The 17479-nt window shown below is 39.9% G+C and overlaps 1 protein-coding gene across 1 annotated transcript in view; it reads right to left on the bottom strand.

The window, feature by feature from the left end:
• Window positions 1-11429, bottom strand: part of Heph (hephaestin) — an 82938-nt gene extending 71509 nt beyond the window's left edge. The window contains exons 1-2 of the mRNA XM_013034291.1: window positions 11184-11429; window positions 2142-2321 (exon numbers count right to left, since the gene is read on the bottom strand). Of these exons, the coding sequence (XP_012889745.1) occupies window positions 2142-2321; window positions 11184-11206 (203 nt within the window). The 5' untranslated portion in view covers window positions 11207-11429. The remainder of the gene's footprint in view (window positions 1-2141; window positions 2322-11183) is intronic.
• Window positions 11430-17479: the final 6050 nt, after the last annotated feature.

Below are 17479 nucleotides of genomic sequence, written 5' to 3'. Positions count from 1 at the left end.
AATTTTATATATTGAACATGTTGAATCTCCATAAAGCCAGTTTCAAATGCTTCAATCCAATATATAGTAAGTGGGAAAAGGAAACTGAGTACTGACTCTTTTTTTTGTTGTGGCTTTGGCATCATCCTGTTGTAATACCAACTATAGGTAGTGGTTATAACCACAGCATCTGGAGCCAGGCCACCAAGAATTAAATGTCAACTCTGCCACTTCCAAATGTGTGGGATGTAGAGCAAGTTACTTTACTTCTCTGCACATTCTCCCCATCTGGAAAATGGACATAATAACTCAGACAGTTGTTACTGGTGACTAAAAGAATTGCAATGTAGGGCGGGCTGGAGGTAGAGCCCAGGGACAGACTGCATGCTAAGAATGGAAGAGGCCCTAGGCTTGATTCCCAGAATCACAGGAAACAAAAACGGAATATTTAAATATATAAAGAACTTAGGATAATTTTATCAGTAAATGCTGATTTATTTCAAAGAATTAAGAAAGGAGATAATTAAAATATTCCTTCAAAGTTAATTTTAATATAAGGACTCTGATTCAAACAACATGGATAGTTTCTGTCAATAACAAAATAGTGCTTGGGCTAGACACAGAGCTAAATGGTAGTGTGTTCGCTTAGCATGTATGAGGCCTTGGTTTGATCCTCAGCACTCTAAGGTGGGAGGAGGGGAAAAAAAGAGATGTTATTCTTACTATAATTATTCCTAGAGATGATACAACCAACTGTGGAATACTCTGAGGCTTTGGAGAGATAAACTGAGTCATTATCACAAAGATTTTTCTTTTCATGCATGCTTGTACTAAGGCTTGAAGTCAAGCATGGGTTCTGTCTCTTAGCTTTTTTGCTCAAGACTAATGGTCTACCACTTGAGCCACAGCTCCACTTGTATGTTTCTGGTGCTTAACTGGGGATAAGAGTCTCAGGGACTTTCCTGCCTGCGCTGGCTTCAAGCTAAAATCCTCAGATCTCAGCCTCCTGAATAACTAGGATTACAGGTGTGAGCTACTGGCATGTGGCACAAAAGATTCTTTTAATGCATTTATTTAATTCATTCATTTATTCCACAGGAATTTATGGAGTACCAAGTTTTAAAGATCAAGTAAGGTGAATACTGTGAGCAGCACAATGGTGATAATAGTACAAGCTTTGCGTTCATATTACCCAGGTTCAAATCCTAGCTCTTGCATATACAAGCTATGGGAACTTGGATAAGTCACTTGATCTCCAGGAGTCTCAGTTTTTCTCATCTGGAACATGGAGTAGCTGTAAATATCAATGGTAGAGCACATGCTTGATCTATGCAAGGTCTGTGGTTTGATCCTCAACTCTAAAAATTTAAAACTAAGGATATTCATGTTCACTTCCTAGATATTTTATAGGAATAAAGTTTGTAATTTCTATGGTACTTACCATATAGTATTACTAAATGATAGCCATTACTGTCATTACTTACTTCTATGACTCAAGTTACCTGTTCAACTTTTCAAATATCTAAAATCAAGGTAGTTGTATCAGACAATGCATGCATAGTTCCACTACACACATCTTTTAAACACTATCCATACATCATGGTTTTTATAAGCTAAACAATTGTTATTTAATCAACATTGTAGATACCATCCTGGAATCAAGAAAATATGGAATTGTCTTTAAGACTGTAAAAGCACTACAGCACTTCAGTGTGGACAGATACCCTATGTGATGTTAGCTTCTAAGTCAAGCAGCCGTCTTCCTAGGAAACCTGCTGATTTATGAAAGAAGAGAAATCTGGGACAGAAATTGGGAGCTGGCTGTAACCACACTCTGGGAAAGAATCATCAAAAGGCTACTGCTATCCAGGTGCTGGCGACTTGTGCTTATAATCTTAGCTACTCAGGAAGCCAAAATCTGAGGGTTGTAGTACCATGAAACTCTTTTATTCCAATTAACCACCAAAAAGCCAGAAGGAGAGCAGTGGATCAAGTGGTAAAGTGCCAGATTTTGGCAAAAAAAAAGGCCAAACATTAAGAAAAGAAAGTCTGAGTTCAAGACCATATAGTAACATACAAAAAAAAAGAGAAGAGGCTACTTCCTAACTTTAAGAGTACCCTTATCCAACTTCAGCACTAATACCAAATGAGATTAAACCTACGTGTCACTTTCCAGAGGCTGGTTTGTGATGACATTCCTTCCCTTGGGAGCATAGTTCCAGTACACATCCCGGATGCCCAGGTAGTAGACTCGAGTTGCCCCATCAGTCAGTAGCGGCCATAAGGACTGCATAAATAGCAGTGCCCAGAGAAAGTGGACTGGCTCCATGGCCCACATAACACTGAGAAATAGGCAAACGGAATCTGCTGAAATGAGAAAAAGAGAACAAAGGGACATTACTTGCATGTGGAATACTGCAGAGGCCAAAGCCTGATGTAGTGGCTGAAAAAGCAAAACCCCATCAGCACATTTTCTCCACCTACCAGATTTCTTTTGGTTCAGCAAGTGTTTAATGATCTCCACCCACAGGACTTTGGAAGGCAAAGTTAAATTACCTGTACTGATAATTATGTGATCACTTCCTTCAGAAGAGAAATTTGTATCCTGTTCCTTCAGCTGTATAGGAGAAAGAATGCAGTCTGGGCTAAAAATCAGGAAACAGGTAGCAGAAGGCTGATTATGTCACACTGACTCACTTGGTGCCTAAAGCAACTCACTTTTCTTGCTCGTTTTCCTGTAGGCAAAGAAGGAGACTCAGTGCTGCCACCTCCCATCACCTAAAAACTGGTTTAGAAAGAAATTATAATTCATCAAAAGACATTTACTGGGATATACATACACTCAAAATGGAGTCACCCAAAATGTCCATGGATACTCAAATGGATGAGTAAATTAAATTTTCCTCATATAGCGAAATTCTACACAACAATGATAAAGAACAATCTATGGCTATGCACAACAGTATGGATAGGCCTCACAAATGTGAGGCTACAGATGAAAACCAACTATGAACGTATGCGTATTGTTTAATTTAATTTATGTGAAGTAAAACATCAGAGAAAAGTAATCCTACTATTAGAAGTGAGAACAGAGCCTAGCACAAGTGGCTCACATCTGTTATCCTAGCTACTCAGAAAGCTGAGCTCTGAGCATGGCAGTTAGAAGCCAGCCTGGGCAGAAAGTCTTTGAGACTTTTATCTCCAATTAACCAGCAAAAAGCTTGAAGTGGAGGTATAGCTCAAATGGTAGAACACCAGCTTTGGGCATAAAAGCTAAGGGACAGTGTCCGAATATTGAGTTCAAGCCTCAGTAGCAGCATACACACAAAACAAGAAGGAGCGACATGGGTGGGAGGGCAGCTCATGAATAAGGGCCCCTCAAATCAGTTAGGACCACATTGATCCTGGTGGTATAGATCAATGACTAAGAAGGGAAGACAGACTGTTCTTTCTTGATCTACATGCCAGATACATGGGTGTGGTCAGTTTCTGAAAATACACTGCACTGTATTACTTAGGATTTATATACTTTTTACATGCATGTTATATTTCAAAAAGCTAACAATAAAACAATGAGTTTGTGAGGAAAGTATTTTGAACTTTTCAGAAGAAATGTTCTATAATGGTCCTCAAGACTATGTACAAACCCATTTCACAGGTCTAACTCTAAATTATCATCAGACCCAAATTTGTAACTTCTCATTTCAGAATAATAATCAGGAAATTAGGCTTTCTGGGGCTGGCATGAGGCACTCTGCTGTAACCATACACAGTAAGATCAGAAACACAAACATTACATAAACACAAATACACACATTTGCATACATTGGCACACACGTTCTTAGAGGCATGGATACCAACATTTGCATTCATACAACCACTGCCTCTCAGAGCCTTAATGGCCTTCATAATAATAATAAATCAGCACTTATTGTGCATCCAAGGAGTGTGCTGTTCTAAGTGTCTTGCACAGATTAAATCATTTAATCCTCAGAATCAGTCTAGGAAGTAGACACCATTATTATCCCCATATTACAGTGCTGAAATTGCAGAACAGGTGTGTAAATTAATTTGCCCAAGGCCATCTAGTTAACAATCAGTAGAGCTGCGATTTGATCCCAGGAAATGTGACCCTGGCACCTATGATTTTTATCACTGTTATATCTACCTTCCCCCAAACATATTTACACACTTATGTGGATGCACATAGAAAATATGCACAGGCCCACAGCTACAGCTATAACTAGGAAAAACCACATGTAATTATACATGATTATGATCACCTTAGAAACTGGCATATTATTGATCAAGGTGCATTGGACTTATAAACTGATTTGGTGAATGGTAATTCATTTGTACAACCACCTAAAGATAATAAAAAACATAAGTTAAAAATGAAACCAATGAGGATGGGAATGTGGCTTAGTGGTAAAATGCTTGGATAGCGTGCATGAAGCCCTCAGAGCCACATAAACGAAAAAGCTTGAAGTGGCTTTGTGGCTCAAGTAGTAGAGCATTAGCCTTGATCACAAAGAGACTCAGGGAAAGAGCCCAGGTCCTGAGTTCAAGTCCAAGGACCAGCAAAAAAAATGTGAGAGAAAAAAGAAACCAGCATGTCCTCAAACATATATAGATAGAGACAACGGGGATGCTGATGACAGCTACTATTCATTAAACACCACACATAAATAATATGTTCAGTGATTTATATAATTTATTTCCTTACATATTCAATTAAAGGGCATGAAATACAGGCTATTGATCAAAATTTTAAATGCAATACTCAGTACTACAGAAAAAATTAAAGAAATGAATAGATATACCAGGCACCAGTGGCTCACACTTGAAACCACAGCTATTCAGGAGTCTGAGATTTGAAGCCAGCTCAAGGATAAAAGTTGAAGAGATTCTCTCTCCAAAATAATCAGCAAAAAGTGGGGCTCTATGGAGGCATGCCTCAAGTGGTGCCAAGTGCCGGCTGAGCAACAGCAAAGTCTTGAGTTTAACCCCCAGTATTGGCAAAAGAAAAAAAGGATATGCAGACTCACCTATAAGAAAATCCTAGATATTACTGTGAATACAAAAAGACAAAACCTATAGACTTCCTTACAATCACTCAGGCTTCTACCTGCACAACAATCATTCACGTATTTAATCCCAAATCTACATACATACATTCAGACATGCATACATACATACACATATACAAACAAACAAACATACATACATATATACATACATATGAACATACATACATACACACACACACACACACACACACACACACACACACACACACACATTTTGGAGAAAGTCCTGATACTAGAGGGATCTTGATTTTAAAACCTGGCTCTCCCATTGATCACTTGTGTAGCCTTGAGTTTTACTCACACCTCAGAAATTGTTTTGTCATCTGTAAAGTGAGTATGATAATAGCCTTGGAGAAATAAATTTTAAAAAACTGAAATGAAAGTGCACCAATCATATCAGTGTTTGGAATATAGTAGAGTCAACTGATTTCCTTCATCCTCTTTTTTCTCCTGTAAGTTGATTCCTTTACTTTTACTATCTCCCATGAAAACCTTTTCTTTCTGTACTTCTCCTCCAAGGGCTAACTTAAATCCTATCAACTCCAGAAGGCCACCTCTCCAAATCAGACATTGTAGTACTGTTACATTTCTGGGCTGCCTAGTATATTGTCTTTTTGTGTCCGTGTGCTGGTCCTGGGCTTGAACTCAGGGCCTGTGCACTATTCCTGAGCTTCTTTTACTCAAGGCTAGCACTTTATCACTTTAGCCACAGTTCCACTTCTGGCTTTTTTGGTAGTTTATTGTAGATAAGTCTCTTGGACTTTCCTTCCTGGGCTGGCTTAGATCTCAGCCTCCTGAGATGTAGCTAGAATCACAGATTTGGGCCACCAGTATCTGGCTGGTATATTGTCTTTACTTCCCACATTGAAAATGCTTTCAGGGTGGATTTTATGCCATAAAGGTCCAGCCAGGTGTGAATTTTTTGTTGCTTTGTATGTTCCTCCCCCATTGTATAACCCCTGTTTTCACTGTATTTGATGTCAGTCAAATTTGGGAAGGGGAAGGGAAAAAGCAAAATGTTTAAATAGGAATACAGGTTGACCCATTGTAACAATGAGATGTACAAGACACTATGTTGAAAACGAACTTTACAACTTGGTGGGGGGAGGAGGAGTCAGGAAGGTGGGGAGGGAAGGTATGGGAGGGGAAAAACAAAGGAGGAGGCAACAATGCTATACTCATTACCTTGCTCACATAACTGTAACCCCTCTGTACAGAATTTTCACAATTAAAAACTTATTTTAAAACAAGGGTCCAGCCAGGGTGGAGAAGGGCCAGAAGGTGGGTCCTAGCAGCAACTGCTAAAGTACAGTAGAAGAGGCATAAGCATGCCTTTCCCCACTAGCTGGTTCTTTTTTTTTTTTTTTAGTAATTCAAATTTGAATTTTTTTGAAACAAAGAGAATGCATTCCAAGTATTCAATATACAAAAAATGGTAGTGCATGCAATTTACATTTTTCTCAAAATATGTCAACATCTAAGACCAAATGAAATTCATACCACCAAATAAACCACTAGCTGGTTCTAATTCAAATTCTGCCATTGGTTTAAAGAGTGACTTTGGGTGAGTTTCTTTACCTTGAAGGGCTTGTATCTACTCTCTAAAGTAATGGAACACATATAGATAGAATATATATTTCTTATCTTTTGGGAGTCATGGAATTTTGATAATCTGACAAAACACATAAATGCATAACTACACAAAGTTCATATATAAAGAACTATGAATGAATCATTCCAGCTGGGTGTGATGGTCCTTGCCTGTATTCCCAGAACTCAGGAACTGGCAGAAGGATTGCAAGATCAAGGCTAGCCTAAGCTACACAGCAAGACTCTATCTCAAAAAGTAAACAAAAAAAACTCATTCCAGCTCTCTCACTATTCCAATACTCATATCCTGTAATAAAACACAGGGCCACTCATATACACCTATCTATAGTTTCAAATATGGTATCACAAATATCAATTCCTTGGAACCTTCAACAGGAAGGGAGTATCCTTTGTTTACTGCAAATCTGAATTCAGGTGCACCTCCTCCAAAGGTCCTCAAAGAAGTATCAGCAAGGCAGTTGTGCCTTGATCTGATTTTTCTAGAGAGAATACTATCCTCCAATAAGAGCTTTAAAATTCTACTAATAAAGGTAAGCTTGGAAATGTTCTCAGGAGAGACTAGTACAAACCTTTAGCCTACAATGAATGAGCATTAAAACACTGAAGTGGTGACTAATGGTTCAAAGGGCTAACGCTCCAGAAACTGAGCAACAATGTTACCTGGTTTTCACCTAGCAGTTCTCACAGTGTGTTTTTCATATCTGCCATTTTATTTGATTCTCAAAATCTTGTGAGATAAGCATTGCTTCTGCATTTTGCATCCAGGGCACAGCTTTGGGAATCACACTTACTAAAAGAATCCTGGCTCCCCTATTCCAGCTGTATGACCTGGGAAATTGTTTCATTTCTCTATCCATAGTCTTTACCTTTAATATTATTAGCTGCCTCATAGATTTCAAAATGTGGCTCTTATTACTTTATCAATATTGCCAGTCCTGGGGCTTGAACTCAGGGTCTGAGATTTTTTGCTCAAGGGTAGCATTCTACTACTTGCGTCACAGTTCAACTTCCAGCTTTTTGGTGGTTAATTGAAAATAAGAGTCTCATACTTTTTTTCCTGCTGGTTTTGATCCAGGATACTCAGATCTCAGCCTCCTGAATAGCTAGGATTACAGACATGAGTGACTGGTGCTCAGCTTATTATTATTTTAGTATTACCAATTAGGAAATAATTTTATAAATGAAACATGCCACTCTGTTGCTAGTGGCTCATACATATAAACCTATCTCAGGGCTGAGAGTTGAGGATGGAATTTCAAAGCCATATTGGGCAGAAAAATCCAGAGACTCTTCATCTCTACTTAACCAGCAAAAATCCGGAAGTGGAGATATGGCTCCAGTGGTAGTGCACCAGCCATCATCCAGAGAGCATGAGGCCATGAGTTCAAGCCCTAGTACTGGGATACACAAAAAGAAACATACTATGATCATAAAGCTTCCTCCCACCTTCCCTTCCTTCTTTCCATCTTTCCTTATTTGTTTCTATTTTTCTTTTAGTAGGCTATGGATTTGACAACTGTCATGTACTGCATGCTAGAGAAGTGCTCTACCACTGAGCTGTACCTGCATCTCAAGGCTTTATCATTTTATGGATAGTCATAACATATACATTCTGAAGTTCCAATACACAGTGACACATTCCAAACACAGGGGCACTTGTTCATGCATACAAAAGTCTCTCCTTGGAAGTAACATGGCTCAATGTAAGGAATGAGAACTTGAAGTCAGAAAAATTTAGGTGTAAGCACGTTTTCCATTGTTTAAATGGTGTAATGTTATGTAGCAACTTGGAATGAGTAGGCACCTGATAAATACTAGTTTTCATTCCTTCTAATTACCAACTTCCTTTCTTTCTTCCCCCAGCCCCAGGAATAATTTGTCATGGCTATTCATGTTGTTTACTTTGGTTTTATAGAATACTTGAAGAGCAGAATAAAGGAGAACCCATAATCTGTGTTTAAAACCACTTGATTATTTCATTCTTAAGTGGAAAGGATTCATGCATCAGAAAAGCACATCTTTTACTCATTACACTACTTTCAGCAAGTCACCTAACTTCCAGAACCTAAGTTTTCTCATCTGTTGAATGGTGTTAATTTCTGCCTTGGGTCCTGCATTAGTTTGCTATGAAGATCAACTGAAATGAAGGATAAGAAATCCTAGTGTAAATTTTCACTTAAGCAAGGAGGTTTGTCTCTGCTGAGCCCACAGAGAAGAACCAGACTGATAAGAGAAAAGAAAAGAACAGAAGAGAAAAAAAAGAGACAGAAATGAAAGAGCGAACATGAGCAAAAAAGGAGAAAGGTGGCCAAGAAAAGAGATGAACAGGAAAATTTTAAAAATGAGAAGGAAGTTTGGGCATTTACCCAAACGATCACAAAGGCCAAACTAAGGCTACCAGTACAACTATATTTATTGCAGCATTATTTACCATAGCTAAGATATGGAAGCAACCTAGATGCCCCTCAGTAGATGAATGGATCAAGAAAATGTGATATATATATATATATATATATGTATATATGTATGTATGTATAATAGAATTCTATGCCTCCATCAGAAAGGATGACATTGCCTCATTTGTCAGGAAATGGAAAGACTTGGAAAAAAAATATATTAAATGAAGTAAGCCAGGCCCAAAGAAACATAGGTCCCATGGTTTCTCTTATTTGCAATAACTAGTACATGTGTAGAACAAACAGAAAAGGCTAAAAGCTATGTACATATGACCATATACGTTGGTGTTAAGCAAAATGAACCCCAAGATAGGGACACAAATATCTTTTTTCGTTCTTGTTATTGTTTTTAATGTATTTATACTGTACCATGTGATTTTTTTTGTTGCTTTGTATGTTCCTCCCCCATGGTATAACCCCTTTTTTCACTGTATTTGATGTTGGTGCCCTGCATCTTGTATATACACTTCTGTAATTTGGGGAGGGGAAGGGAAAAAACAAAATGCTTAAATAAGGATGCATATTGATCCATTGTAACAGTGAGATATACAAAACACTATGTTGAAAGAGAACTTTACAACTTTGGCTGGGGGAGGGGGAGGGTAAGTTTGGAGGTGGGAGGGAAGGGATGGTAGGGGGAAAACAAAGGAGGAGGCAACAATGCTCAATAGGAAATGTACTCATTACCTTGCTCATGTAACTGTAACCCCTCTGTACAGCATTTTTACGATCAAAAACGTACAAAAAATAAGAAGGAAGTCAGACAGAACTATTCACAGGTAGGAAAAGATAGAGTTTCTGGGCCACGAGGAATTAGGCACAGTTTAATTCATGTACACTAAGACCTTAGTTTAACCAGAGAAGGTGAGGTACCATAAGTCAAGCCTCCTCTACCTTACCTTACCTTCAGGTCACCCCAAGATCACCTGGGTCTCCTCAGCTAATTTGCATTCCTGAGAATTAGCAAGTTGTTCCTTTAATGTAATAATGCTCTCCCTCACCCCATCTCCCTTTTAAAGTCAGCTAGACAAGGACGAAAAAGTTCACCCAGATAAAGACCACTTATCTGAGCCACAAAATACTGAGCTGCCCTGTAGCCAACCTCCAACATCTCACTAGATTTCCTAACAGAAGCCTCTGGCAAGATGAACATTTTCACTCCACTGCTTTCTTGGGATTTAGTCATTAAAACAGTATTTCAGTACTTGTACAAAGTCTTAGGGGTTTTGTTGTTGTTGTTGCTCTTTCTTTACCTTGTGGTAGGAAACATAGTGAAGTCAAAGACCTTGATTCAAACCTAACCTTATAACAGGTATGACAAGGCTTTCAAGAAATTATTTCCAAGTACCTGTGCTCAATTTTCTCATGCCAAAATTGGGGTATTTATTTCACAGGATTATTTACAATATCAAACACAAATAATGGATATTTCTGCCTCACGAAGGGCTTGTTTGGCATACAACTGATAATCAGTAATGATAAATTGAATATATTGTAGACTCACATCTATAAAACTTTTACAAACCATCATTACTAATATGTAGAAAACAGACAGAAGGGAAGGGGTTTGTTCAAAATCATGCCAGAATCTAAACCCTGTTTAAAGAAGAGTCCTTATCTTCAAATTTTTTGCTTAGCTCAGCTTTCACTTACTTGCTTACTCTGTGCTAACTTTGCCTCAAAATAGGAATCCAAACCTGGCTGCTGTTAAGGGTCGGAGTTCTCCATTTATGTAATCTTCACGCAAAAAGCCTCTGCAACATGGGGGACACATGAGCAAGCTGTTTCTACAGGACAAGCGAACTACACTCAGACCTAGGATCATCCTGGAAACCATGCAGCCAGTGTGATCCTAGCTATTTTGGCGACAGGGAACAAAAGGAGCCTGTGGGCTCCTGTAACTTCCCAGTGCACCGACCAGACTTCCTGAAACTTCTCAGCCATGGCCACTGAGTCTAAGCCTCCTAGAGCTCTCCAGCAACCAGCTGAATAAAGGTTTGCCTAGAAAGCCAGGTGATGCGGTTTGGAAAGAGAAGAGAAAGCTTACCTTTGCCAGAGAAAACCCTTCATTCCATACTCATGTCAGCGGCCCACTGTGCTGAACTGCAGACCCCGGCCTGCGCCTGCCAGCCCTGTGTACTCAGTATCCTGGGTTACCGGGACTTCCTCATGAATTAAATCCTCCGGGGCTCCCGTCTGGCAGGGTTACTGGGGGTGACTGGGTGGGGGAGGGGACAGTGCTGGGTGCCCTCTTTTCCTGAAACCAAAACTACTGGAATGTCCTGTTCCGGGGCCCCGGTTTGGCACAAAACCTGGGATGGTTCTTTGACCATATCCGGGTGTGTTCCAAATCCCGGTTTGGATCTCCAGAGGAATTACAAGGGGGGTGGGCTGCATTTCTGTTCTGCTGCTTGAGCTTTTGCTAAGCAGGCTTGAGAATGCAAGGTCCCTCCGTGGCCAGCCAAAGACTGCAAGCGATTCAAACAGTCCCATTGAAGAAATTCGCAGGCTGAATGTGTTAGCTCAGTGGTAGAAATTATTTTTAAGGGCCCTAAAAATGTAGGGTGAGACAGGAGTCTGGAATTTTAAAGTCAAAGGCCATCCTGATCCTGCTAGAAAGAAAAAGCAGTGAAAAGTCTCAGGCTTGGTTGAAGTGACCTACATCCCAACTCTCCTGGCTCTCTTTTCCAATGATCTATAAAGCTGTGGCCAGACCCTTTACTCTGGGCCTCTTTCTATTTATACATGACATCCTTGAACTGGATATGGATCCTCCCATCTCTGTAAAATTACATACCTAGGATTCATTCCATGAAGAAGGCACAGTCTGAATGTGAGGAGTTGAAGAGGAAGGCTTTACTAAGATGCAGAGTAGAAAGAAAGAATGGGTGGAGAGTAATTCCTGAAGATAAGGAATCACATCCACCCATCAGGCCCAGGTATAGGACAGGGAGGATGGCGTTTCTATCACCTGACATCCTTACTTTGTGAAGAGATCTTGACTAGGAGGAGATACTGTTCTTCAGGCAGGCTGGACACATTTTCCTCTCATGCATATGAACTGCCTGGAGCAGGGCCCAAGAAAGAGGATAGTCAGAAGACTGGAAATTTCACAAAGCTGACAGGGCAAAGTCTGGGTCATAAACCTCTAGAGAGTTTAGGGCACTCAGACACTAAGGAGCTGCCACACACAATGCAGCCCTGATCATGCAGATCGTGGTCAAGGGAAGCTGGATAAGGCTACCACAGCACCTGGGGTTATCTGCCTGGCACAGATGTGGACCTTGAAGCTGGAGGGAGAAGGTGGATCCAAACCCATTAACCTGGGATCCAAGTCCAGGCTCTAAGGCATTTATGACAGGGAGGGGAAGGGATAGGGCTCTACTCTGACTCATGAAGCACAGCAAAAAGAGGTCATTACAGACGCTCTTGAGTCAACACAATAAGACTGCAGGAGGCCAGCTAGGTTAGATTTCCTGGCCTCTATTATTTATTCACCAAATTTCACTGAGAGGACACACAGTGTCCACCTCTCCTGCACACCTTGGATGCATTTCTGATGACTTCTCTTGAAGGTCACTTAGAAAACATTTTTAAATTGATTCCTGTAGACCACAGCTTGGCAAGGTTTCCTGGTAAGGATCACAATAAATATTTTGTTTTCAGATTATACAGTTTCTGTATGTTGTAACCACTCCAATCTGTAGTTGTAGCTCTTCATTTGTACCTGTATGTCAATAAATATCATTTCAATAAAACAAACACCAGGCAAGATTTCGTCCATGAATTAAGTAGCTCAACAGCTGCTGACAGACTTTCTTTTTAACAACATAATGTCTGAAATATGGCATTTTTTAAAGCATGGAAAATAGAATAAAATATTCTTGATTGAAATCTCAACTGTAGCATTTCCTGATTTGACAACCTTAGAATAATATTTACTATTTTTTCCTATACCAAACCTTCAACTCAGGTGCCTCCCACTACCTGGACTTGCTCACTCAGCTTGTGCTCCACTATTTGGGTAACATTCCAGCCTACATATTTTTGTCTGTCATGGCACTTGAACTCTGGGCCTGAGTGCTGTCCCTCAGCTCTTCAGCTCAAGGCTAGTACTCTAACACTGGAGCCACAGCTCCACTTCCAGTTTTCTCATGATTAATTGGAGATAAGAATCTCATGGACTTTCCTGACTGGGCTGACATTGAACTTTGATCTTCAGATCTCAGCCTCCTGAGTAGCTAGGATTATAGGCATGAGCCATCGACCCCCTGCTCAGCCTACATTTTTCACAGGTTATTCTGGAGATGGAGTCTCTTAGACATTTCTACCTAGGCTGGCTTCAACCAGAGATTCTGCAGGTCTCAGCCACTTAAGTAGCTAGGATTACAGATATGAGCCACCAGTGCTTGGTTATTTATTTTGAATCTTTCCATTTTTATCTCTGTAAAATAGTGATTAGAGGCCTGTTCAATGAGGACTGAAATAAATATACACATGAAACATATATTGACACATTGGCATATAGCAATAGACCAAATTGAAGGTTATTTTAATTTTTAATAAATAAGTTGAAATTATATAATATAAGTTGTATTGATTCATGGCAAAATGTTATTACGAATCCTGGCTTTACATTGTAGTATTGTAGTGCTAAAGAACTTTCAGTGATCCTGAACAAATAACTTTGCCTCTCTGATAATCACTTCCTTTTCTATAGAATGGGAAGGGAATCTACATTTGCTTTTCCCCAAATTAACCTTGGCAGCAGAACCCATTCTCCCATCAGTATCTTAGCAAACACTCACCACTAATGGAAGATGAAAGTGAAGCTGTTCTAAGCAAATGTAGGGCAGGGAGGGGAAACGGGCATGGCTGAGAGGACCCAGGGACCTTCCCAGATGGTATGCCTTCCCTTCACAAACTCATCACAAACATCGGAGAGCCTGTGCACCTCAGATTTCTCAGGACCCTCAGATGAACTTGTGCTGAGCAGTTCTTGAAAACAAAAGGAAAGGAGAAGGTGTAGAGAAGGGGTCTCCAAGAGCTAAACCTCTGAATCCAGAGGCATCACAGACCAGACCACATCTCTGAATCCACAGACTTATCATTTCACACCTCCCCCTACAACACACACACACACACACACACACACACACACACACACACAGAGTGGTGTTATTCTAGTAGAGCAAATATTAAACTCCTTAAGAGTGACAGAACCCCTTCTAATCTTTTCAGTGCTACTAGGCCTTGCCTAAAATGTATGCCTCTCTTGCCAGAGTTCATATATGCTTCTTCTTACCTCCATGCCTCCTTATATATTGTCCCATCTAGCTCAAACACTTTTCTCCTATTTCTCCTCTCATTCTTCTTTTGGTTCTCAGTTTAGAAATTCCCTCCCCAAGAGATGTTCCCTGACTTCCTGTGGGTCTGGTTTACATACTGCTGTCATGTGCTGAGTCACTCTGTTCATCAAATATAATTGACTGAAACTCTTTATCTGCCTTTGTCCACAGGTTATAACCAAAGCGCGGGGGTCAAAGATCACATATTTCTTACTTTCCACTGTAGTCTCCTAACTTAGCACAGAATTTGAAATACAAATAGAAATAAATAAATATTTATCTGATGGATACATGTATGCATGATGAATGACAGTATGAATGAGATGGCTGGACTTCAAGGACACTAATATATATATATATATATATGTCACACACACACATGTATATACATATATATGTGTATATATATATGGCCTGACAATATTAATGTTTGGCCAACAAGCCAAGTTTCCAAGGCATATGTATATGGCACTGCCATGCCCCTGGGTTGTTCAAATTAACAACTGGCTGAATCCTGTTCCTATGCCCCAAATCTCTTGTGCCACACTGGTTTAGAAGAATGGGCAGGAGCTGGAGGTGTGGCTCCAGTGATAGAAGTCCATCCATACAAACAACCAGATGCACTTCATTAGATAAATGGATCAAGAAAATGTGATACTCACACACACACACACACACACACACACACACACACATATATGAATTCTGTGCCTGCATCAGAAAGAATGACACTGCCACATTTGTTAGCAAATGAAAAGACTTGGAAAAATTATATTAAGTGAAGTAAGCCAGGCCCAAAGAAACATAGGTGCCATGGTTTCCCTTATTTTCAATAACTAGCACATGTCTAGGACAAGCAGCAAAGGTCAAAAGCTATGTATATATGAGCATATAAGATGATGCTATACAAAATGACAGGGACACGAGTGTTTTTTTCTTTCTTGCTGTTGTTTTTAATGCATTTATAATGTACCATGTGATTATTTTTGTTTCTTTTGTATGTTCCTCCCCCACAATATAACCCCTGTTTACACTGTATTTGATGTCGGTGCCCTGCATCTTGTATATACATTTTTCTAATTTGGGAAGGGGAAGGGAAATAACAAAATCCTGAAATAAGGATACAGATTGACCCATTGTAACAATGAGATGTACAAGACACTATGTTGAAAATGAACTTTACAATTTTCGTGGGGGGGGGTGGGGGGAGGGAGGAGTTGAGGAGGTGGGGAGAGAAGGGATGGTGGGGGAAAAACAAAAGAGGAGGTAATAATGCTCTATAGGAAATGTACTCATTACTCATGTAACTGTAACGCCTCTGTATAATATTTTTACAATAAAAATATATACAAAAAAAGAATTCCATCCATTCGTAAGCTGAATGAGCATGAGGCCCAGAGTTCAAGTCTGGAATCAGAAAAGCATGGACGGTATTTCAGTTGCCTCACAAGGTTCTTAAAAGGGTTACATTTAAAGACTTTATATTCTGGGTAAGAAAGCCAGGTCAACTTGTACTTGATGAGAAAATTCTGGGCAAAATAAAATTGTAAATCCCCCAAAATAAAGGCTGGATTTGTAGCTCAGTGGTAATGTTTACCTACTTCACCTTGGATTTGATCCCTGGCACTCAGACAGGGGGAAACCTGCCTACAGCATCATTTGCAACTCTGCTTGGATATCTAGTAACTGAAAGCTCACTAGCTCCCAAAACAAGTCATTCCAACCCTAGATGAATTTTCTTTATATTGACTGACCAAACATGTGCCTTCATTGTTGTCTTTTCTGGAAAATTCAGGATTCCTGAGTAAAAGTGACTGCCATTCATACCACTTTTTTTTTGTGCCAGTACTGATGCTTGAACTCATGGCCTGGGTGCTGTCCTTAAGCATTTTTGTTCAATCTACCATTTGAGCCACACCTCCACTTCTGACTTTTTTGTTGTTGGTTAATTGGAGATAAGAGTCTCACGGACTTTCCTGCCCAAGGCTGACTTCGAATCACTATCTTCAGATCTCAGCCTCCTGCGAAGCTAGGATTACAGATGTGAGCCACTGGTGCCCAGTTGTCCCACTCTTTTATAACAGCAAAAGAAGCAGCCTTCAGATGAAGGGCACCTACGATGCAATCCTGCTTCACAAACTCCATCTTTTCTTTATTCTCATGTGCAATACTTTTTTCATTCACAGAATCCTGTGGTACAAAATCCCACTATGGTGGCTGGCTTAACCACCACCTGAAGGAAGTGGTCATATTCATGATATGATCTAATTGACTAAAAACCCACTTTACCCCCAAAACTGACAGTTTACTTTGGATCCTATTAGCTGGTCTTTGAGGCCCTTTCAAGGTTTCATACCCCATGATTCTTTGACTGGGGGTTTTGGATTAGAGCCCAGAAATATGTAGAAGGCACATGCAAGTGTCTGAACACAATTTATGGGCCTTCTGTGTCTGCACAAATAACTTTATAGCAAGTTCAACATTTGAGAAAATGAAGCATGTACAACTTCAAATTCTGACTTTCTTTTAACAGGCCGAAAACGCAGAGATCCTTCCAATGCAACTGTTCTTCTATATAGTATGAGTAAAGTGAAATTTCAGGATCAACTCCAGGCAGGAGAAAGTGAGTTTCTACTCAGCTCTATTTTCCAAACCAACTCATCTTGTCTCTATTACTTTTCTGGCAAACTTTGAGTCTTTTAAAATGACAGTGTAGCTGGGTACCAATGGCTCACAACTGTAAATCCTAGCTATTCAGGAAGCTAAGATCTGAGGATCATGGTTCAAAGTTGCCCTTGTAGGAAAGTCTATGAGACATCTCCAATAAACTACCCAGAAGTAAGAAGTAGCGCTGTGGCTCAAGCAGTAGAGCACTAGCTTTGAGCAAAAGTTCATGGATAGCACCCAAGCTCTGAGTTCAAGCCCTAGGTTCAGAGGAAGGAAGGAAGGAAGGAAGGAAGGAAGGAAGGAAGGAAGGAAGGAAGGAAGGAAGGAA

Source organism: Dipodomys ordii, unplaced genomic scaffold, assembly GCF_000151885.1.
Source record: "Dipodomys ordii isolate 6190 unplaced genomic scaffold, Dord_2.0 Scaffold187, whole genome shotgun sequence".
NCBI lineage: Eukaryota > Metazoa > Chordata > Mammalia > Rodentia > Heteromyidae > Dipodomys > Dipodomys ordii.
The sequence above is the reverse complement of the archived record's forward strand: the minus strand, read 5'-3'. Positions and strand labels throughout refer to the sequence as shown.